At 36.0% G+C, this 25,145-nt stretch overlaps 1 protein-coding gene across 8 annotated transcripts in view; it reads left to right on the top strand.

Annotated features, from left to right (window-relative positions):
- Positions 1-25,145, top strand: part of FRY (FRY microtubule binding protein) — a 235,081-nt gene that overhangs the window by 128,123 nt on the left and 81,813 nt on the right. For all 8 annotated transcript variants that reach the window (XM_027898290.1, XM_027898289.1, XM_027898285.1 and 5 more), the window contains 12 exons: positions 598-766; positions 3,169-3,261; positions 3,356-3,454; positions 5,918-6,019; positions 10,330-10,433; positions 10,895-11,003; positions 11,819-11,905; positions 13,705-13,876; positions 14,892-15,024; positions 19,318-19,425; positions 23,600-23,855; positions 24,947-25,129. In XM_027898290.1, coding sequence (XP_027754091.1) covers positions 598-766; positions 3,169-3,261; positions 3,356-3,454; positions 5,918-6,019; positions 10,330-10,433; positions 10,895-11,003; positions 11,819-11,905; positions 13,705-13,876; positions 14,892-15,024; positions 19,318-19,425; positions 23,600-23,855; positions 24,947-25,129 — 1,615 coding nt within the window. The remainder of the gene's footprint in view (positions 1-597; positions 767-3,168; positions 3,262-3,355; positions 3,455-5,917; positions 6,020-10,329; positions 10,434-10,894; positions 11,004-11,818; positions 11,906-13,704; positions 13,877-14,891; positions 15,025-19,317; positions 19,426-23,599; positions 23,856-24,946; positions 25,130-25,145) is intronic.

The raw sequence follows: 25,145 nt of genomic DNA, 5'->3' as shown, positions 1-25,145 counted from the left end.
TCATCTCACAAAGGACAGGAGGTCCTGTTGGATGATCTTTCTGTATGTTCTTTTTATGGACAAAAGGCACCTTCAATAGAATTGTAGGGGAGATCAAAAATTATTGCAGACTCCTCCATCCAAAGCTGTTGTAGTTATTAATGGTTAAGTGTTACTGTAATGGCTACTGGATAAAAAACCTGAAGTGAGAAACTGCTTATCTGAATGTTTTCATGGTTATAATTTAAACATTTTCTTTTGAAAACATTGGATGTATTTGCTAGAAAATTATCTTCCATCATGGATTTTTGAAAAATATGTGAGGGGGTTATTTTAATGATATTTTTAGCTCTCAAATAAAAGAGGTGCATGGTAATAAAATAATTTGGAAGATGTGGTTCTCTAAAGGGACTGAGATCAGACTGTGTGCTTCATTTTATGAGTTTATTAGAAGTGAAAGAAAACTAAACAAAAAGAAATCTATTCACATACTGAGTGAAATGGTATTTTACAACCAAAGTTTAAATCTCCTTTAGGTTTTTCCCAATTCATATGCCTTACAATACATTTGAAATACTAATTTTGAGCTTTCTGGAACTAACCAATCTGAATTCATAGATTTCCTGCTGTAAAGAAGAAATTTATGGCGGAGTTAAAAGAGTTGCGGCATAAAGAACAAAGCCCGTACGTAGTTCAAAGCATTATCAGTCTTATAATGGGAATGAAATTCTTTCGCATTAAGATGTATCCTGTGGAGGACTTCGAAGCTTCTCTTCAGTTTATGCAGGTAACATTCTTAAGGATATAACTGCAGTTTCCAGACTTTTTTGAATGGGCTAGCCTTAAGCTTTCCTGTAACGTTCCAGGAGATTTTCCATATGTCGTTCCCACATAAATGTATGTGCAGCTACTTTCTGCTTGTTCTGAACCTCAGTGCTCCAGAGCCTCCAGTCCCTGGAGCTGTGTCATTCCATACCAACTTCTCATTAGTCATATGCCTCTAGTTCACACTTCTTGCCCTTCAGCTAAAAATGGTTTTGTTCTGTAGACCCCAAACCTTCCACCCTGCCATCCCACAGCTGCCCCTTGCCCTGTGTCCCTGCCTAGCTATGTCTCCCTAGCTGCTCACTGCCTCCAGAGGGAATCTGCCAACACTGACATAGTTGCCAGAAAAGAGAGAAACTTCTGATGGAGAAAAACGCTGAGCAAGAGACAAAGAATTGAGGCAAAAACTGGATGGAATTTCCCTTGGTTGTGTTGTCTACTTCCACCACACCTTCACCCTGCTTCCTGTAGGGTACATTCTGTACCCTCCTGGTTTGAGAGCCACTGGTACAGAGCATAGTTTGGTTATAATGAATGCTTTAAATTAAGAGATTACATCATTTCGTAAAAGGCAAGAAACTATTTCATGTTTCGACATTCTCGCTCCTAATGTACAATTGGCTCTGTTCCCATTAGCAGGTTTATTTAGCTTAACCTTTCTATTCCCCTGCTTTTATTCAGGATCACCCTCATGGTTACATAGTTTGTAGCCACTCATCCAGTAAAATACGTGTTTTATGTAAACCTCTGTGTAAAGATCACCTTATTGATAGAGTAAATGGAGAAAAAAAATCAATGTTAGATGCCCATGAGTAAGGATTTGACAGTGGAATACTAATACACAGGCATACAGACACACTGAGCCATTTCTTTAAATCCTGAACTGGAAAAACATTCTATTTCAGCTTTGCAATATATTTTAAACTGTATTTAATAATATATTTAAAACGTACTTAACACCACAGAAACAGGTCATTTTTCTTCTTACCTTACTCTTAATTATATAGACACGTATTAGTACGTGTGAACTTAAAGTGAGTTATCCAGAGATGGCAAAATATCAAATTAGTGTGTGTTCAGTGCACATGATTAATATGAGTGAATGAGTTTGTGGCACAGCTTTATGGCACAGCACTGCTGGGATCTAGTGATCACTGCTATTGAAATCTGTGGTAAAACTCCCACAGAGTGGAACTTAAAATTTGGATGCAAATTATCTCTACCTTCCTCTAGCACAATATCTCAGCACTAAATTAATTCTTATATGTACTGCTTTGTGTCATTAAGATGCACTGTGTATGTAGGAAAACCAGTTTGGTGAAATACATTTCTATTCTTTGAGCAGTTTGTCTGTTAGTTTCAATATCTACATGCAGTGTTTCGTCTAAAAGCTCTGTCCCACCAGCGCTGCTGTAATAGGGAGAGACACTTGCAAAGGTGAGCTAATTTCAGGAGTGAGCTCCAGAAGAGCCTGTCTTCCCCCAAAGAGTGCATAAGCAGCTCAGGAACCCTGGCTGGAGTGACTGAAACTATATTGTGTATAATCCTGATTGCACACAGGAAAAAAGGTGCATAATCCGAAGTGTAAACCACTCTGCATGCATATTCAGGAAAAAAGGTCAGTGGGGACCTTCCTTGTAAAGTCATTGGCTGTTTGGGCCTTGGACCCAGAGAAGTAACTGGAGCAATAGGATTTGTCATCCTCAGAGAAGCTGTACAGAAACACACAAGTGGGTGGATGCTTATCTCCCCTCCTTCACTTCCTGAGCAACACAGCTGTGTGGATAGTAGTTTGCTGCGTGTTTAGGACAAAGCATGTTTTTACTGTCTTAAGCCCCAGCTGCAGGATGGAAATGGTGATGGTTCTTCTCTCACATAGCACAGTTCTATATTGACCCTTAATGTGCAAGAATCGCATCAATTAAATTTATCCAATAAATATTTACAAATAAGATTGTTACTTGCCTTGAGTATCTTACCAGAGAATTACATTCCTTTTGGCCTCTCAAAGCATTGTGTAAAGCAGTCCGTGTTGTCTAGTAGTCTGGCTCCTTGAAGATATACACAGGGAAGGCATAAGGCCAGACCCTGAGTCCAACTCCATTTCCAGCCCCAAAACACCGCCAGTCACAGCTGGAGTCAGTGGAGAGTTTCTGGATTAGAGTAACAGATCCTTGATCTTGACTTATGTTCCACTTTCTGCTTGCTGCAGAATGCAGATTTAGAAGTTAATAGGCAAATGTTTTCTGTGGGATTTGCGGGATAAAAATAGTCACTGACACTTGATGTGCATTCAGCAAACATTTTAAAGGTCTTTATTCTAGTTGATATGTAATTTATGTTTCTTGTTTTGTTTTGTTTTAGGAATGTGCACATTATTTCCTTGAAGTTAAAGACAAAGATATCAAGCATGCACTGGCAGGACTGTTTGTTGAAATTCTTGTCCCCGTAGCTGCTGTGAGTTTATTTTTCTTGTTGTTTGCATAATTTCTTCAAATTAGATAAAAAAACTTGAGAAATAGTATTTTATTATTATGAAATTTTCTTTCAGGCTGTTAAAAATGAAGTGAATGTCCCCTGTCTGAGGAACTTTGTTGAAAGCCTGTATGATACAACGCTTGAACTTTCATCACGAAAGAAGCACTCTTTGGTTAGTAACCCTAAGAAGCAGAGGTTAAAATTCTTCATCATAAATGTTTCTCAGCAAGACTCTTGGGAAATTGCAAAACCTTTTTTCTGCATTTGGCTTTAACTGATACATTTCTATCTGCAAGAAGGTTATTGTGTTCACAGAAAATAACTTTATTTTGTTCAGAATATGATCTAAATTAGTCTGAATTAAAGAGATGTTTTCAGCTTCTGGTTCTGAGATTATTAAATGGTTAGGTTTTCTCATGCTTACCATGTATAAACATTAGGAAAAGAGGAGGAAGAATAGAGGTCACTTCTTGTCAAGCGAGAATAAGTGAGGCATGTGGGAACAGCCCTTTCACGGGGCTTAAATAATACATTGTAGGAAGGGAAAAATGTATGACATATGCCCTTTTAAATCCATAACTTGGCTACTGTGCAGCTCCCTATTTCATTTTTTTCTTGTAAGATGAACAGTGGCACTGCAGTGTATTTTTGGAATCCTGAGTTGATCTGAATTAAATGAGGATCTGAGTCAGTTTGATGCTGGCCGCCTTAAGCAGTCTGTCTCTCCAACTGGGTCAGCGCATGTCAGCAGCGTGGGGTTAGCTAATCCATTTTGAAGTTTTGGACCTTTCAAGTGAAGAAAGTTGTCGTTTGTCCTCCCTCATTCTTTGGGAAAGTCAAAAAGGCTTCCATGTTCCCAGTTCTCTCAGCAAATGCTGATCTCTAGCACTAGCGAATCTGCTGGGAGGACTGCAGGAGCGTGCTTGAGCTCTCTGCCTGTTACAACATTCCCAGGGGAGAGTCAGAGCATCTCCCTGGGGCACAGTCCTGATCTGATTTGAATTAATGGGAGTTTTGAGATGGATTTTTTATTTCACTTTGCTTGTGTTTGTGTGGCTCTGTTCCACTCTGTGGAGTTAGTAAAACATCGTTGTTGAAACTGCAGCAGGCTAAAGCTTTGCTGTACAGCTTTTACACTAAGTAGAACTTGCCAAACTGATGGCCATACTTGCCAAAGTCAATACTATGTGCTTGAGAAAGGATTGCACAGCTGGGGCTTTAGGTTTGATTGCTTGTCTACACATACCACACTGGAGGCTACATAGTTAAAAGTGACAGAATAGATTCTTGTGAGGGTGTGATTAGAAATACAAACATTGCAAGGAGGAGGAGGAGGGGAAAGGCAAACAGTTGACAGAAATAGCTGCCTGTGCATATTTCCAGGCTTCCAGGAAGAAAGCACACTCTTTAAAGTCTGAACCAGGAGCAAGATCGGTGTTTTGTGAATCGATGCACTCACTGTACAGGCAGGGTAGGGGCATTCATCTTGCTGTCTAAAAGTATCTCATGTGAGCTAGTCATTGGTGTTCTCTTGGGAGAGAATTAGGAAATTCCAGGAGGTGGTTTGTACCTTCCCTTCTAGGGCTCTTGCTTAGGATGGGTTGTAACACTCTCGGGATGTTACTAAACTCTGTGATCCCATCAAGTACTCAACTGTATGGTAAGAAAGTCTTCTATGAGAAGACTTCAGTTATCCTCTCCTATACGTATTTTGGATGTGAAGATTGTAAAAATAAAAATTAATGTACATTTGCCATTTGCTCAAGAAATTAGGTCTAACCTAGCTATAAACAATTTATGTAAAACATTACAGGAACAAAAGCTGGGATTTATGATGTGTTTATACTTTGAGCTGTGACTGAAGTTAGAATTTTAGAGTTAATTTTGAGAATCATTGGTCTCAAAAATAAAGTTACCTTGTTTTTGACTAATAACTTTTAAGTCCTGACTGGGTATATTAGCATGACAGCTAAAACCTTAAAGTCTTGTTGAAATAGCAAAGTCAATTTCGAAATAAATAGGTGCATTTTAGCTTATTTTTTAGTGTAACATTTACAAGATGAGTGTCAAAGTAAGTGTTGACAAAGAGACTGGGTTCCAGTATTTGACCTTCCGTGTTCTACTTTGCTTATTTTTATTTTTCGCTTCACAAGATGTAACTCCCAGCAGATCCAGGCACTCCCGGTATTTTAACACAATTCTTTAGGGTGTTTGACATGTCTCTCAGTAAATATTGTGACTGCAGATTTTGAGGAGTAATAGGCGTCTGAGAATTCACAACTTCCAACAATCTCTCTGGGTCCTGTCGTTATAATAATAGAGTTTAGTTATTTCCATGCTATCATTTCTCAGTAAAGTGACAGAACTTAGCCCTGCGAGTGCCTTATCTTTGGATTTATTATACTGCCATAAGTACACATTTGGTTGGTTTTAGTTCATCCATAAAACATATCTATAGTAGTTTTAGAGAAGGTTTCTTTTAAATTGTACTACTTACCAATGTGTTAATGTTGGGTAACTTGTATTGCACAAAATGGAGGAGTTAGAACTTCAGATTTACAGTAGCTATTCTAAGTTACTTTTGTGTTGTATAGACATGCAAATAACACTGTATCGACATCCATTTCCTGTTTAGGCTTTGTACCCTTTGGTAACATGCCTGCTTTGTGTCAGTCAGAAGCAGTTCTTTTTAAACAGATGGCATATTTTCCTCAACAACTGCCTATCTAATCTGAAAGTAAGTATCTTTTGTTTTTAATATTGCATTAAAACTTCAGTATGCATTATTGCAAACCCTTGTTGCAAATCCTTTTTAGGTGAATATGCTGAATTATTGCTATTACCTGATTCTATACACAATTTTATTCCTTACAGGACAAGTTTCTTAGATATTCAGATTTTTTCAATAGCAAAAAGATATTCTTGGACCTAGTTTGAATTTCTACTATTTGTCTAACTCAAACCAAGCCCAAGTCGAAGAGCAATGAAACAGACAAGATTGCTGATGAAAGTTACTAGCTTGAGTGTCATACAAAAACCTAACTTGCTTTTTTTCACAAAAACATTCAAAACAAATAACTTAGTACTTTTTCAAACTGGAACTACTTGTAGGACATTGATTCCATTGCCTGTTTCACTCTGTTAAGTTGCATTACAAAAATCCTAAACTGTTTTGTTTCCTCCACATATCCATTCTTATTCCTTTGCCATTTTTTTAGATCTTTGAAGTTTAACTGTCCACTGCAATCTCTTGTGGTTCCTGTACAACACATAATATTCAATACACATGTGCTCATTATCATTCCTACTCCTTCTTTTACAAGTCTTCTGCTTGTGCAAAAACTCATGTCCCGTACCATGCTAACAATGCATCTATATGGAAGGATGGTCCCGTACTTACCTAAAAGAGCAATATAAGAAGCACAGTGAAGTGGTTAGCTCAAATCAAGGGCCTCCAAACTGTGACTTGTTGAACTAGTGGTTGGGAGGCTTCTGCAAACAGCTTGGGTAGAACATGCAGCTGCTTTCTCAGCTCAGAGTCAAGTATCTGTTCTCCAAAAGTTGAATTCACAAGCTTTTCAGAAAGGTCTGTATTACATCCTTTATTGCTGTTGCTTTCTTGCTGTACTTCCTCTCTGTCTTAATGAAACAATTTGTATTGACTCTCTTCATATGGCTCCTACTGTTAGAATAACTCTTCAAAACATTCAGTCTGCCTGAAGATTTCTTTCCGCCTGTCCCTGAATTCCTTACTTTTGATGAAGATGTATTAGAATCTTATTTGCAAATTGATTCAAAATAAACGTGTTGTTATTGAAATTAACTTTGGGGTGTTTATGCAGTTGTAAAACTTCAGAAAAGGCAGCTACAGCTGTAAGATTTCTGAGGAGCCATCTGGGAATATGGATTTTTCTGAAAATCAAGGAGATCCTGACAAATTATTGAAACAATTACTGAAAATATAAATAAAGTTGTTCCTACCTTACTGATTGAAAATAAAGTTGAAAATTGTCTTCAACATGTAATTATTTGATATGCTTCTATTTATAGAGCTCATAAATTAATGTGGGGGTACATTCAATCTCTAGTTTGGGGAGAAGGTAAGGTTGCTGAATATGTGGCTAAATTAAGAAAATGGTTGGCCACTCTTTCTCAGCATAGAGAAAGAGATGCCCCAGTCATTGAAGCAGTCACTTCAACAGACAGAGTGGCACCTCAAAACCCAAGCCAAACTCACGTTGCTGGAGGAAGTGCTAGAAATCCATCTGTTAGAAGGACAGTTGTGCACACCAACACAGTATATAGAACTTCATGATGTGTGGGCTGCCTCAAACCACATAATGTATCAAGTTTCTCATGAGCCTCTACACTCCACAGAGCACAATCTCCTTCCCAAAATAAAATCAAACTGGGAAAGATAAAAGTTTTATGTTCTAATTTTATTTCTGATCTTAATATAAACTAGCAAATCTCTGATTTTACAGAAACAAACTTTTCTCTTGAATTAATAAAGGTGATTTCTGCCAGAGCATGGAAATATTTGACCATGGCCACATTCTGGCCAAAGGACATTTCCTATTATACTGTTGAAAGTGGTGTAAAAGTTAATAAGTATCCTGATTTTGAAATTGAATGTTTATTGTTAACTAAAGTTTATTTGCAAAAAACTGTTCAAGGCAAGAATTCTATATAGGAGAAAGTCAAAGCTCTTGTTTCGTTTAGAAGCAAAATTGGTCAGAGGGAACAATAGTTCCTTGTCTCCAAACCTCCTGGGACGAGGAGAAAGCTTCAGTACAATTTCAGCCAAGAGTGCAGAATTTACTTTACAAAGGATGGGTCAAACAGTGCCTATCTCAGGGATGAATCCATGGCTACCAAAACAATATCCCTTTGGTCTGAATGAGCCAGACTTAACAGCATATTATTGGACAACAGAAGTGGATGAATTAAAGAAAATTGGCCTCACTCCTAGAAGTCCAGTTGCTCCTCCGCCCATCACAGAAGAAGAGGCAGAGGCCTTGAAAAAGAAGTTTCTAGAAGAGCAACGGCAACGAATAAAAGCCAGCAGCACTTATCAGTCAAGAAAGAGAACAGCTCCTGGCAGAACTCAGTCACCAAGGGCTGCTGTGTTCAGAAGGCCTACATCAGCTTTGACAAATTCTTCGGCACCAGCAGTGAGTTTGGCACTGCCAGCAGTGGTAAAGGAACCACATCCAATGCCAATACATCCTGTTGGGAAAGTGAAGAAGATGTCGAATATATTAGGCCAAATACTCCTTATTCTAATAGGGTTACTGGCTGGGTTTTTCTTGTTGACAAAAATCTTGAAATATCAAAGAGACTGAGTTGGTGGTGGACTTCACTTTGTTTTCCAAAGGGTAACACACTGCATGCTTTGTAAAGTTTTGGGAATTTCCAAAGTACCACTGTGAACTTGGAAAGATTTTGTTCATGGACATGCCCATGATTTCCCTGGATGTTTCTTGGACTTTTTAATCATTCCTCTTAATCCTACTTCTGCTACGCTACTTACTGTTCCTGATGGAAAACTGGTCTACTATTTTTGAGAAACTGCAATGATTGTGGTCTCAGCCCTTTTCTCTTCCGTGCCTTCTCAACTGCCCTCACACCTGAACTATCTCATAACAGGAATGTTTGGACGTTTTGTACTTCCTCCTCTGCTACATAGCCTCTTGTTACCTTATCTCAGTTAGCCACAGTCTGCTGTTTTCTTGAAAGCATTGGGGTAAGAATAAACTTTGATAAATGTACTTTACCACCTGTTGAAGAAATCAAGTTCTTAGTTCTGAAGTTTACAAGGACTGACATGATTATACCTGATAAAAAATGAATTGAAAGGAAATCTCTTAATAAACAAATTGATTGTAACAAATGTTACAGTTTGAAAATTCTGCAAAGATTAATAGATCGAGTAAACTTTGGCATTCCTTTTACCACTTATTGTAGTCACGTGCAACAACCATTGTATGATGCTATAATAAACAAAAACGATATTCAGTTTTCTGTCCATATAAAGCTTTACTGCATAAAATGTGTTGTCAAGGCGTTAAATGGCAATTGCAACCCAAGGACAGTGTTTCTATTCCTGAATTTGTGACAGATGCCCTGTTGAAAGTTGAAGTTATCTTCCATATCACTGGCAAATTGCCTTCCCTCAATTTTGCAGAACTCAGACCAAGGCACATTCAAGAATTACTGATGGCATCATTTGCAGGTTCTTTGATCAAACCACAGTCTTTGATCTGTGACTCAACATTTGTATGCAGACAATATCTCAGACCTTTGCCGTAGAGATTTGCACTGTGGCCAGGCAGATCTTATCTCGGGTCATAGTGTACTGGACTCCTTCAAAGTTTAACCCAGCAGATGGCCCAGCATGGGGGAGACCATCTGACTGGACTGCATGAAGTTGTCACTACACAGGAAGCTCTTAGAACTGCCGCAGAAACAGAAAACGGCATATGACCAAAAAAAAAAAAAAAAAAAACCAAAGACAAGTCTTGTACTAGTTCAGAAGTTTCCAAAAATAAACAGATAATCCAATTCAGTCCAGCTGATCTTAGATACCGTGTTAATTAGGCCAACCTAAGCATCCACAGATTTTTATCCTTTCACATCTGAATATGTACGGTACATTTCTTTATCTGCTGTGTTCTTCATGCCAGGTCTCCAGTATAGGGCAACAGCTTTTGAATTGATGCAATCAATTCGAAATTCAAAATGGAATGAATATCAGGTTTTCAGAGTCGAATTGAGGTGGATTTCAAATTGAGATTTTAAATTGCAACATGTGTCTAATTTAACTATCTTGATACTTGGGTTTTTCAACAACTTTAGTATTAACAGGAAAAGTAGGTCAGATGCATAAGCGTCCTGCAACTACAGTAATGGAACACTGAGAAGCTGTTGGGCTGTATCTTTTTCATAGTTTCGTTATCAAAACTCTGAACCTTGACATCTGTTAAGTGCAAGACTTCATTTCTAATTTGTTCTTGAAGTTTATTCTTACATTATATATTTCTCTAGAATAAGGACCCCAAAATGGCTCGAGTTGCACTGGAATCTCTGTACAGACTACTGTGGGTTTACATGATCAGAATTAAATGTGAAAGCAACACAGCTACCCAAAGGTAAAATGCTTTATTTGTAATGAAAATGCCTTGTAGAGTGGATGTTGAGTGAAGAGATTTTATAGTTCTCCCGAATTCCTTTGAGTTGAACCTATTCATGTTGTGAAATAAGAAACTCGATTGTACACAAGAAAACATTCCCTTTTGTGGCACTGTCAGTTGTCCTGACACCTATTAAAATTACTGTATAAATTGTTTCTACTTTTAGAAAAACTGAAAATCATTCTTTGCCTGGGGAAAGTTAAAAATATTTTTGTGGTGGCCATTGACTGATTTATTGTTCCTTGTAATGTAGTAATGAAATAAAATAATGACATTGAATTTGTAGCAAAGGATTGGAACAAGATACTCCATTACATTTTCATTTCAAAGGAAATACTTTCTGATAATTCTAAATGGAGTGTCATGGTAAATGAAGGTCTGCAAGGTCCAGAAATGTCTAATTTTTTTTTCTTTTGCAGTCGACTTATTACTATTGTCACAACACTTTTCCCAAAAGGGTCCCGTGGTGTTGTGCCAAGAGATATGCCTCTAAACATCTTTGTGAAAATAATACAGTTTATTGCACAGGTATGGGAGAACCATCGCATATATTTTTCCATATATTGAACAACTTCTTTTTCTAGTAACAAGTTAACAAATGTGTAAGCTTCTAATGACTGGATTTTTTTGCAAACCCGTTGTCAGTATCTTTCATCTAGGCAATGCACTTTAACTCAAATGTATTTTTTGTCAGTGCCTTTAATTTCCAGCAATTCAGAAAATGCGTTTGTAGACAAACTAAGTAAGTAAAGTTCAAAATAGTAAACCATGTTTTATCTTGGTACTGAATCATTCCTACTGTATAGGACAGTAAGTTGCTCTGCTTTCCAAGGAGTTTTCATCAGTTAAAATTAGTTTTCATAAGTTCAGATGGGAATTGCTAAAATAAACTAACCTATAGTGCTGGAAGCTTCATCTCTTTTATGACTTAAATTCAGAAAACATTCCCGTTGAGCAAAGCACTTAAGCACATACTTAAAAGTCTCTGAATAGGAATGAATGAAACAGATGCTTAAAATCTTCCCTAAACTGTACCATCTGTGAACAAGCTCATTTTATGTAAAATACTGTGTTAGTACCATAATTACCACAGTTTAAATGAAATAATTAAAAGCTTTATTTCCGAAATGGATACTTTCCTATTTAAATGCTATAAATTTTTTACTTTGTCAACATAAACCAGAGTTAAAAGCTTACATCTGATAATATGTTTTACATAAATCTGTTTTTTCATATATTTAAATAAATCCTGATTAAAATGGTTTTCAACATTCTTTTGCCTTAAATAAAATAAGTAGCCGAAGTGGGCAGGTTAATGATTTGCAATATTTTTACTTTTTTAGGAGCGTTTAGATTTTGCAATGAAAGAAATTATCTTTGACTTTCTTTGTGTTGGAAAACCAGCAAAAGCTTTCAGTCTCAACCCTGAGGTATGATGTACATCTGTTTTTTGTTCGGTTGGTTGTTTTTTTTCCTGAGTTAGTATGTATTGTATTGTGCTACATGTACTTCCTCATTCCATTCTAAGCATGCTTTCACCTATGTCCATTTCTCAGGCCAAATCTTGAATTTGATTCATTGGTAAAATATGTCTGTGGACTTTTACCTGTAAAATGTCACATTGTTTATGCCTATCTCATGGTTTCTCAGTGAAGAATATCAAATGTGAAGTAGAGCAAATGCATAAATCAAAACACAAATATAAATAAATAAATAAACCCACTGATGTCCTTATTACTCTACTGTTGTTACATGCAATGCCTTAAACTATTTTAATATAACAGTAATTTTTCTGTAACAATTCCAATATTTTTCAAAACAATTTTACTGAAAAATAGCACATGATGCAAGAAGAGTTGCAGATGAAAAAAAGAAAACATTCTAATAAAGTTTTATCACTCTGGCCAGGAAAACTCCACTGGTGTTGGTGTCATGAGTCAGCTTCCTAGTGCTTTTCCTAGAGAAAGTAAATAGAAACTTGACAAACTTTCAAAAAAAAAATCAATATATAAATAAATAGTAAAAGAATTAAAAATTCTCCTAAAAATAATACATTTACTTATAATTTTGAAAATATTTTCATTTGAAAATTATGAATAAACACATGAAAAATATAAATAATTTGTGATCATCTCATAAACATCAATATTACTTTTGCAATATTAAACAGTCATATCTATTCACTAAGTTATTAAAACAGAATGAGTTACCTTACCAAAATTATATTTGATACAAAAAATGTGGAAAAGTAGATTAAACTTTTTACTGTCAAAAGAAGCAAAAGTGAAAAACAAGCTTTACTTTGAGCACAACTTTCATCTTTCTGCAGTAGAGTAAAGAAAAACAGAATTTTTGAGCAGGTAGTGCCTGCCACACTCTGGGTCAGTCACCTGCATTATTGACTGAGGAAGGTGCTGCAAAGGACATTGTGTACTAGCATTGCATATACTCGAGCTGACAGGGGGTGAACATAGCCCTTAGCTCCTTCATGAATCAACATCTGAAATTTTACTGTTTCTCAACAACACTGTAAGTCTGAAAACAGTGAAATTATCATGCCACTTTTTATGTACGTAGATTTTAGCATTCTTCAAAAAAAAGCCCATAATTTATGTTAGCACATCTCTGGGAGACTGTCAGAAGGACAACCTTTGAGTTTTTGGAGCATGTTCCTGAGAAATAGAAGACATTCTGTCTTTTAGTCATTTGCAATGCAAAGCCTGAAAGTTTTCCTCTGGTGAATTCCCAGAAGGCATTCAGGTCACTTAGGCTCATCTTACTGATGTTTTCACATTGTAGTTTGGCTCTGAGCATCATTCCAGACTTTTCTCTCAGTATGATCAACCCAGGGGGCCTTCAAGACAGTTACTGATCTTTTTTCGTAGTGAACCATGTAGGATATTTGTGTTGAACTGAAGATCCACTTACAGTGCATTACTAAACCCTAGATCATATTCATGTGTTTTATCCTGAAGATAAAAATGTAATGTACTAATGCAAATACGTAGAAATAAAGTTCTAAGAGGGGAGAGCACTGCTCATAGTGGAGATATGAATTCACTATGTATTGCATGGGCATTTTTTGTAAAATATATTACACTAGCTAGAATAGTGAAGATACAGAAAAAAATACTGGCAAGCACATATGCAGAATTTCAAAGTGAATTAAGAATATGAATAGAATTTGGTTATTTGATTATGATACTCATCCATCTTCTGAACTTTACAGAGAATGAATATTGGTCTGAGAGCTTTCTTGGTGATTGCTGATAGCTTGCAGCAAAAAGATGGTGAACCTCCAATGCCAGTGACTGGAGCTGTCCTTCCCTCTGGAAACACTCTCAGAGTGAAGAAAACATATTTGAGCAAAACTCTTACAGAGGAAGAAGCTAAAATGATAGGTCAGTAAGATAATGGGCAAAGTAGAAATTTGGATGAGAATGGCTGTGAGAAAGTCTTCAGCACTTGAGCAAAATAGTTTATTGTTGTTAAGTATTCAATTGATTTCTTTATTGTAAGCATTTATTTTATTGTGTCTTCTACTGAAATGTATGGTTTAGTTTGACAAAGAGTTCTTTTCTTAAATTTTTCTGAGAAGTCCTCAGTCATGCTCCACAAGTGATAGCAACATGGTGTTCTGGAATGGATTAAATACACAGATAGTTAATAATTAGCTTCTTTCATTGCTGAATAGCATCGTTTATTCATGGATATTCATCCTGTTAGAAATAGTGCCTGTGTGGAGAAAATGTACCAACTTTGAAAACCATCAAAGATTCTCACACAAAGTGAAACTTTCAAAAGGGCAAAACTTTTATATGTAGTATAAAGTTGTACTGAAGTGCCTAAGTTAATATCACTGTTATCTGAGCTACCTTCGTAGGCAATGTGGAGAGGGAATCCTGTGCTGTAGGAGGAGAGCCTCTGTATCATGCCCTGTTTTTTTGGCAAAAAACACAATCTGGCTGCTCAGCTTCACACTTCTTTAAGTCCCCAAAGTTATGTGAATGAAACCAAGTCTACTTGAGTGGCAAAGACCTGTGTTGTACTGTGATAGATTATTTCAGTAATCTCAAGAAATAAACAGTGTATTTCAACCTACTGCTGTTGAAATGCACAACATAGTATTTAATAACAAATGTATGCACGATTAAATTCTTACTTTGTATTAGTCATTTTTTTGCTAGTTTATGATACAATATTCTAGTTTCTGTGTATAATATGTAAGCATTCCTTTTGGAGGGGGCAATATATTCTGTCTTTGAATCAGAATCTAATTCCTAGTGGAATATGCTACCGCATGAGGAAAACATTTATCTTACTTCATGCAGCACAACATGAGTAAACAGCTTTGTTTTTCAAAATACATTTACCTATAAATATCCCAAATTATTCAAAAAATGCATATTATTGCAGGTATGTCATTATATTATTCTCAAGTAAGGAAAGCCGTGGACAACATACTCAGACACCTTGACAAGGAAGTGGGTCGGTGCATGATGCTCACCAACATACAGATGCTTAACAAAGAACCTGAAGACATGATTACGTGAGTGCTAAGGAACAGTAAATCCTATAAACTGTTGGGATGTAATTTTGGAACTTTATTTCTGTCTATCATGAGTCATCAGAGAATAAGCAAGAAACTGGAACATTTAGCTTAGCTAGTATATACTTTGAAAAAGTGTTTATGACAAATTGATTGTGCTTCTTTGTCTGTTGCAGTGTTTGGAATTGAACAGATGTTCTGGATGTAGGCAAAATAATGTGTGAATCCTATGGATGTTTAGATGGCATAAGTTGAAAGGTGAAGTAGAAAACCTGGTAGCCTATGCTTCAGAACACTGTCTTATTTGCATCACTGAACTTCAAAATAAATGCAACAAATTCTGTAAATCTATATTAATAATAATCTTTCAGAATTCTCATTACTATTCATGCCTGTAATCAAAATCAAATCTTAATTAAAAACCCAAGTAATTCTTTGAGAAGTCCTGCATTTAAGCAGTACCCTCCTGGAATCCAACCAATGCATTTCAAGCTGCATTGAACAGCAGCATTTTACACCCTTATCTAAAAATATTAATGAAGGAAGTTTCCTGGAGATAGTGCTAGTGAGGTGGAAATGGAGTAGAGGCTAGAGACACAGAGACATCATTTGGCACATGCAGAGCGCAGATTGTAGAGTTCTCGACTCTAAGGAGAGCTTGCATATCTTTCCTCTTAGAGTGGTGGACATGGTAGTTATTCTAAAAACAAAAAAAAAATTGGAAAAAAAAATTTGAGATTCAATAAAAAGAACACTGGTCACTTTGAGAATGTTTTTATATTTACTACCAAAAAATCAACTTGTTAAGAATGCTAGGAGTGACAGACAGACTGCAATGACTGGCCACATTAAACTACCTTTTACAAGTGATAGAGTCTTTATGTTTTAATATCATTCCTCTGCCCTTGTTTGTTGCAGGCACTCTAGATGAGACTGTAAGCTGTGTTGCCAGTGTAGTCTTATTTATTTATAGTCAATGCTAATATTACTATCCAATAATATTTCATATTTTTCTTATAGTCCTACCCCACATCCTTTTCAGTACTCACAGCCAGTTTTCATAACCATTTTGGGTATACAGGCTTTTGTGGCAGAGAAAGTGAGTTTTGAAACTCACATTTTATTCCCAAAAGATAATTGCATAGTAAAACCTTGAGCACTTAGATAAGAAGCCTACTTAACCTTAGCTATAAATATCCTTTTGATGGTTTCTCAGCATCACCAAAGTACTGTTTATTTTTAGAGTCAGTGAACAAATAGACTTAAAAGAGCTTTATATTTCAGAAAGTCTTATGGTTTGGCAATAACTATGTTTTCAATAACTTCATTTCAGAAACATAAAGGTTGGAAGATCTATATGTGGAAGTTTCTGTATTTTGTGTTTTACTTTATATCCAGATGAGCTCTAATTTAATATATACCTTTGAGAGGCAAAGAACATTATAGCACATTTTTACTTGTTCTTCCAAGGAAAAAAACTCTGGGATACTTATTTATCAGTCAATCTAAAATCATGTGAACTCACAAAAACATCATTAGCTGTTACTATCAGCATTTAAAACTATTCTTTCAAAAACTGTATTGTGGATATGTGGAAAAGCCAACATATTGTTTTTGTGTAATTGCTTACCATTTTATTCACAGAACTCCATGCTTCATTAGAGTTACATATTTATTTTGAATTCTTATGGGCTTTAATTCACAGATACCACACTACATTTATCTACATTATAAAGTTATTGCTTTTGTCACTGTTACATATAGTTCATGAATAAACTGAATACTATAGTGATATTTTTAATAACAAAAACAATAGGAATCAGAGGGAAGTAGCTAGACAATTAATGGACTTGACATTTTAAAGTATACAGATTCTGGAATTTTCTTTAGCAGTGTTAAACTTTCTATGGTATTTAATGACTGATCTTTTAAGCATTTATTGTTGAAATAATAAATGGAAAGTCTTACTAAAATTTTGATTATGGAACATCCTTTTTATCCCGCACTGGAATATGAATTTCAATACTGATTATAATTACTTTTCAATGCCTAGTCAGAATAGGGCATCCATTTTTCTAAAATCTGGAACTGCTGTTATGGAAACACAAGTGTCCACGTGAGGACAGCTGTCAGTGTGTTCATCCAGAGCTCATCCTGTTGTATCCTTAGTCAGCTGGAGATGAGGCCCCCCCTTGCCAGACACTTCTCATGCAGTGCCTGGTAGCTCAGATGATAAGTTGCTTGAGCCTCAGATTTGGATCTTCCCCTGCCACTCTTCTGAGCAGCTGATAAGCCACAGAACACCCACAGATTTTTATATTTATAAATAATTACTCATTTGCCTTCAGAAGAGTTTCCTCTCAGACTATTATTTTACAAGTCTCCATTTGAAATGCACTGTTTACCCTTGCTGGGGACTGATAGTAAAGAAACCCTGCAAAGTTTATTTTCCATTTCAAGTCAGCAAGGAATACTTGGTTTGCCTGCAGATAAAGCTACCAATGGCACTTTAATATTTACAACTATAAAAATGTTGTATTTTGCACTGGTTATTAATCCAACTAGTATTTGCATTAGCAATAATAGTTGAAAGGGTTTTGTTTGTAACCAAATTCTCAGTGAGATGTTGTATTTTACTCTTTTTCCAGTTAGTTGCTGACACCTTTCAAGTTCTATTTGTTGGATTATAGATACAGTGAGACAGAGGTAATTAATTATGAAAATAGTTTCCCTAACAGTACAATTCAAGACAATTGATTAAAACAATATTGACATTTTATTAATGTAATATATATCCAAGCAGATAAGTATATAGGGTGTTAAGAGACAGAATAGTATTCACTACAAAACTATCTTTAGTCTTTGAATTAAGTAAGTCTAAAGTCAGTTTATGCCTTTTCAGTGCCCATTGTTTCAGTGAATGGTCAATGTTACTCCATAAATCTGATTTTAGACTGTATTGAATCCAGGTTTTCTCTGTGACTGAACATAGAAGTAAAGTATGCAAATGCAATGTCCTCTGTTGGGTAGAGGAACACAGTAGTGTAGTAATCAGGGCAATGGACTGGGGTACAGGAAAACAAAGTTCTTGTTTTGTTTTGTCACTCTCTTTCAGTGTGGTGCTACGTAGCTTGCAATGCATGGTGTCTCTCTTTTCACCCTCATTCTTTTCTAGTTTTATCAGAAGCATATTAAAAGATGAACAGTCTTTCTCTGCATGTTTGTAGTACGGTCCCTAAATAGGACCTTTCTCGTTTTGATCCCTCCAAAGTATATTACAGGCTAATAATTAATAATACTGTGGGAAAGACTGCACAGTTTGAAATGCTGTTACGCTTTGGTAGTTTTCTCTGTACTCAATGATCAAATAATAGATCCTTGAGATATAAATGAACAAATAAAAAATCTACATTTTGGGGTATATCTGAAGGACATATTTTATCTGCATATTTACCAAAAAATGTTGGAAACTAGTCAGAAAACAACTGCATCTGTTTTGAAAATAATCAACAGCTGAAACGTGAGCTACTCTTAGAAGACTTGTAGAGTTCCAACCTAGTGTTTAGTTCTTGCTGCACTTTATTCTCAATGACTTTCCCAGGCAGTTAGGGAGCAGTTGAGCCATTCCACAGATTAGAACAGCCTTGAGACAGCTAAAACATGTTTTAACTGATAAGACTTGCCAAAGCACTGCTCTGACAGCGATCAACAGAAACTCTCTGGCCATACCTACCTCTAAATTACATACCTTTTTCAGTGTAATAATGTATTGTGATGGTTTTCCATAGGTCTGTGTTCTACTAGGGGCAACTGTCTGGATCTTCAGTCATGTTATTTGAACTTCTTACATATCTGGTATTTGATTTATACAACCAGTGTAATACAGCTGCACTATGATGGAGAACACCCCAACTCTTTCCTCATTGCCTTGTCCAAAGCTTGCATTGTATAAATGCTGATCTTGATGGAGGAATCCTCCCACATTATACTGCCATTCTTTATATAACTTCCAGTTCCTCTCAGAAGGAAACAAATGAATCATTAGTAATTGATTTTTCAAGTAGTATATAGATACAATACATGGAAAATGTCAAAATCAAAACCATTCATTCAGTGGTAAGATGTATTCATGTTTCGTTCTTATTTCATTATAGTGTCTAGCTTTCCATCCAGATGTTCTTAGTAGGCCTCTGGAACTTCATTATATCCAGCCCTTTTATGATAAACTAGGAGATAGTTCATTTAACGTAGTTCCTTCTTAAGCTTAGTTAAAATTCTGTTTTAATTTTTCAGCGGTGAAAGGAAACCAAAAATCGATCTGTTCAGAACATGCGTTGCTGCCATTCCTCGATTGCTTCCTGATGGAATGTCAAAACTCGAGTTGATCGACTTGCTGGCAAGGTAAGCTGTTCAAGCATGAAGGGGAATGATATGAAAAACTGAGCCACAGAATATATAAACTGTTTCTTAGACAAAACCATATATTTATAAAAAGTAAATAGCTTTTAACAAATAAGACATAGAAGTTTTTACAGGTTTCGTGTTTAAATTATAGACTTCTAATTTTATAAAAGAGTCAGTTTGTCATCCGAAACTCTTTCCCATCAGTACATACGTTACATGATATTCACTGTTCTTCACTATAGTCACAACTTACTGCCTTTTTCTAACCATCACAACATTCTGATTAAGAAGAGAGAACATCTTTTCTGTTTAGTGGAAAAACATGGAAATACCTGTTTAGTTTTATGATCCCCCCATGTCTCTTTGGTAAAACAGACACCAGATGTGGTATCTTACAAAAAAAAAGTTGTTGATGATGATGATGATGATTATTATTATACATAAAGAAAAGGGTACGTTTAAATATAGTCTCCTTCCATTTAATTTGTCTAGAGAGACTTCATAGAACAAGGTAGTCTACAACAGAACTGCTAAACCAGTTGAGTTTCAGGACATCAAATGAGTGACTTATGGCAAATAATTATGATGACAGGTACTGTCAGTCTGTTAAATTTCAGTTCAAGTATCCAAGACTCCTGTACTTCAGTTCAAGTATCCAAGGTTCCAGCTTGTGTTATTTATGTACACGGATTGTGGTATTAAATTGAACCATGAGGCCTTTGCAGTATATTGCTCTCAGGTAACTGTGGCAAAGCAATCTTTGCCACCCTGTTCTTACTTTTCAAACATCTGTGAGGAATGGCAGATGTGGGAGCCAGAGGGTTACATGCAAAAGGAGTTTTTTCTGCTCCTTGAACAACCAACTCCCAGGGATGTGTTAAACAGTGAAACAGTTAATACTGCTAGTAGCAGAGAGTGCAAATGGCCAAACAAGCCAAATCATCAGCCAACAGTAGGTGTGCTGCAGTGCAGCTTGATTTCCTTGTGTTTACATTGCCTGCTGTAAATCACTTGGATGTTGTTTTAAATCATCACATTATGAAATTATATAGATAACATATTACGTAGTTGCATCAATTCTGCTTAAGGGAAATTTAGAAGGACATGTTTTTCTTTAATCCAGTATTTTAACTAGCATTCTATCCTTATTAATGGCCTTAACTGAACTGGTAGAAAGCACATAACTATTCAGGTTGCAGCTCTTTAATCTCAGAGAACTGTCCAGGTCAGATCTGTTACTTCTCTTAAGAAGGTTTGGAGACCAATGTGGATTTCATTATAAATTAGTGCTCCCCCTCTTAAGTGACACAACTGTCAATATAATCATTGGTCTATCTTTATTCTCTCATCAAACTTCATGCAGAAAAGGTCAGCTGTGATTCTCAGCATTTCTTGGGTAATTGTCATGCTGGGGCAATGCAAGCAGTAAGTTTGAAGAGTTATCTGACTGACTGTGAGAAGAACTGGGACATCAAGAGGAGCTGAGGAAAGCATCTCTAGAGCAACTTCAGAAGCAGTTACATGCTCAGCCTTTCTCTAACACAGGGACCTTTGGGAATCGTCTCCTCCTCTACATATACTCATGCTACAGCATCTCTGAGACATTGATACTGTTTTAAATCAGATTGTTATGTATAAGCAAGGGAAACACAATTTAGGTTAAATAAGTAGGTACATAATAGGTTGGAAAGCAATTAAAAATAGTTGATGATTCAGGAGTGGTGTTCACATAATTGGGTAAGGTCTCAGCATTGCTGAGCAGGATCAAAAACTGAACAAAGAAGCAACATTCTTATGAAAGGACAAACCTCATTCACGTATATAAATAGGAGTAAGTCTATAAGACATTCACGAAAGTTATTCTGGTCTAATCAATATCAAGGATGCCTGATTTGGAGAACAATGTCCAAGCTGGAGCATTGTAGTTGAAGAGGAGACTGACCAGAGAACAAGGGGAAAAAAAGATCACTGAGTTGAAAAAATTACATCTGTTTAGCCCGGGATTGCGTGAACTGAAAACTGTCTATAAAAACATACCTTCAGAGAAGAAAGTAATAAAGTGTTTAAGGAATTAATACTTGGCCTAATCTTAATGTAAGTCACCAGAATGCTCCAGCACCAGAGCTGTTTCTATATTTTGTATACTGTCACATGTTTATTTGAGTCCAGACTGACTACTCCCAGTTATGAAAGGCAGGCCCAGAAGGTAAGTCTTTGCTGTTCTAGAGAACACTACATTACAATACTGTGTCTTTCCTGGGTCAGAGACTAAATTCAATGCAGAGATAAAAAACTTTGAAGAGGTAAGGTTTCACTTCCTCCTGTTTTTCAAAACAACCTTAGAAGCTGTTCTGCCAGCGTGACTGTTGTTGGGATGGAAAGGTGTTAAATATTTTCTTCTCACTAAAGATAAAGTAACATCTTTGGGTTAATCGATTCTTCTAGTCACAGTTTGGTTTGAGTTTTTCATCCTTACAACACATGCATCTTTTGGCAGTTTCCAGAAGGAGCAGCTAGACTTTCTTCCAGGACAGCTGTATTCAAATTATAAACCGTAGAGCAGATGTCAAGTATATATTGTACCTTTTGCCCTTTCACTGCCCGCTGCAACCATTCATTACAAACTCCCAAGTAGGTCTAAAATTTAACTGACTCAAGTGCAAACAAAAAAACTTGTACTTGCTTCCTCATCTGCCTGTCATATAGTGATAATACTTAGAGGCATTCTTATGTTCACTTTGAATTTTATGTCATTAGTTAATGCCATAACGTGAGTTTAGGAGATGCGTGTCTTTTGTATCCTTTTCTCTGTTTCTACTTTGTGTCATTGTGGAAGTCATTTCAAGGATGACTTAATCAAATAGTCTCAAAACATTTGCTTGATTGTCTGGTTTTGGCATTCCACAAGAGGAGACAAAAATGATCCTTTCTTAGCACAACAAAATACTTTGTTTCTAAATTTATGTAGAAAGTCACATGGTTATCAAAGCACAACAGTTATTTTTGGAGTTGTATTTGCCAGGGGTGAAGTTTCATGGCAGTTGTTTTCATTTCACTTAAATGAAATGTCCCCTGCCTCCAAATTAGGCAACTATAATGAATCAAATTTTCTATGGCCCACATCTCATCATACACTTCCAACTGAATGGAGTTTGGTTCCACTCCATTTGCTATGTTGTTTTTTTCTCCTAGCTTTCTGTCCATTTCATTATAATGAGTCCTCCTTTTCAACTATATAGACTAAATGTATATAAAATACTTTAAAAATGAGTTCTAACACACTACAGAAAATTACAGTCTCATGGGTAATTAAAACAAAATACATCATAAAGGCAATGAACCAAAAAATGCAGAACATGCTAATCTGAATTTACTTTATTCTACCAACTACCAACACAGAAGGGATTTTATAATTTCTGTGTCAGAAGAAAGTATAAAGAATTTTTATGTTGGAAAGAACTTAAATGTGATGAAAATACAGAAGGAAATAAAATTTAAAATGGGATCAGAAATGTCACCATCTTTTGGAAGGACTTTGATAGTGTCCAGTGTTTTTCTAAAAGTATGAGAAGTCTGTCATTTTTTTTCCCTTTTCCCTATCCTAATCTATTTACAATATAAAGAAATTTTTTTAATTCAAATGCTTCTTTTTGATTCTTTTAAAGATTTGCTTTCAATAAAGATTTACCTCTAGACTAAAGATTTGGTTTACCTGTTAGGCAGCTGAGGTGTTGTGATTCTTTTATTTTTATATTTAAATATAACAAATAATTGCATACATTATGAAATTATGTACTAATTTGTAAGCCTTTTGCTATCATAACTAAATAGAAGTTATTTTATGAGTGAGTAAATAAAAAATATACTTAGTTTGACGAGACAGCAAAGTTACCAAAGCATGTACTTTAGAGATACTATATTTTGGGAGTGGAACACACTTCTTTTAGATCCTTGAAGATCTACAGGCACTGTTATAGCATGAATTACAATATAAAAACAGGTCAAGGATGTTAATTGTGGTCAGTAATAATGAAACTGTGATAGCATCATTGGAATTTACAGTGGCAGTGGGAATCTTCTATCAAGGTTATGTTACTGAGAAACATATGCTTCGTACCATGATAAACACTCCTTAGATTTGTTGTTATCTGACATTTACTTTTACTTACAGGCTGTCTATCCATATGGATGATGAACTTCGACACATTGCACAGAATTCTCTTCAGGGTCTACTTGTTGACTTTGTTGACTGGCGGGAGGATGTACTCTTTGGTTTTACTAATTTTCTGCTACGCGAAGTGAATGATATGCATCATACCCTTCTTGATACTTCACTGAAGTTGCTGCTACAATTGCTTACACAGTGGAAGCTTGTAATACACACTCCAGGAAAAGCTTCTGAACAGGCAAAAACCAGATCTGGAGAGGTATGAAATCGAGACATCTGTGTCCTAACATTTATACTAATTGAAGACAGAAATTATATTCCATGATATTGCTGTGGTTTATGTGTTTTGTATTTACTCACCTGAGAAGAATTTACTATGTAAAATTTTTTTAGGTAATTAGTTCATGTGTCTTTTGAGGACAGCTAAGTCCTTGTGTAATACAGCAGATGTTGTTGTTGAGCAACATAAGAGAATGCATATCAAACTAAAATATGCACATCAACAAAAGCACATAAAGTGAAATATGTGTATATAGTTATGGCAGAGGGACATTTTCCCAGGACTGAAACAGATTAATGATGCTAGTGGGAATGCTGTGAAGAGGGAAATAGATTTTCTTTTTCCACAGCCATTTCATTTGGTTGATTCAGAAACATCAAAGAACCTGATTGTTACAATAGCCTGCTGTCTCCATGTGTTAGAAATATTTCTGGGAACTGAACAGCTTTTCTCCTGCTCCTCCCATCTGCACTGTCCCACAGATATTTTCATTATGAGAAATGGTTTTCAGGCTTCTTATCTGCTAAACTTATCATATGGTAAATGTGTTCCTTTGGGCAAGCATAAGTTCTGCTTTATGTCACAGATGACCGTTAATTAATAGGTAATAATAGCAGTACCAAAAAAATGTAGAAAAGATAAATCCTCACATACTTTTCATGAAATACGGTTTCACTTTACTGGTGAGGTCAGGTTCCAGAAGCAACCCACCTAAGGTGTTGGCTGATACAGTATCAAAGAAGGACCTGAGGACCTGCTATCTGGAGTAGATAAAGTAGGAAATGTTCACGGTCACTTTCTATTGGAGGATGAAAAAAAATGTTTAGATTAATTGAAAATTAAGAAAAGTGTTTAGTTAAAGGACTTGACTCATACATTGCTTTTGTGGAACAAGGTAACGTAAAACAAAAAAACTTGGTTGATTGAGAGCATATTGTCAATTTCCTAGTCCAGCATCTACATGACCTCTGCATTTTGTTTCTTTATATGTCTTAGTTAAATAGAATGTTGCTTGGAGACCTGGTTTTCAAACACCACCTCTCCATTTTTTCCCTTGCACTGTTCTGCAGTTGATACCAAATGGATCGAGCCACAGGATACAGTCTGAAAGAAGCCCCTATTCTAACGTACTGCATGCGGTCGAAGGATTTGCACTGGTTCTACTGTGTAGTTTCCAGGTTGCTACACGTAAACTGGCTGTTTTAATCCTCAGAGAAATCCGCTCTTTATTCCTGGCCCTTGGCCAGGCAGAGGTATGATTTTTTTTGG

The sequence above is a fragment of the Empidonax traillii genome, unplaced genomic scaffold (assembly GCF_003031625.1).
Source record: "Empidonax traillii isolate 1590-97213 ecotype Southwest subspecies unplaced genomic scaffold, ASM303162v1 scaffold589:size398478, whole genome shotgun sequence".
Classification (NCBI taxonomy): Eukaryota; Metazoa; Chordata; class Aves; order Passeriformes; family Tyrannidae; genus Empidonax; species Empidonax traillii.
Note: the sequence above shows the minus strand (reverse complement) of the source record. Positions and strands in the feature narration are given on the sequence as shown.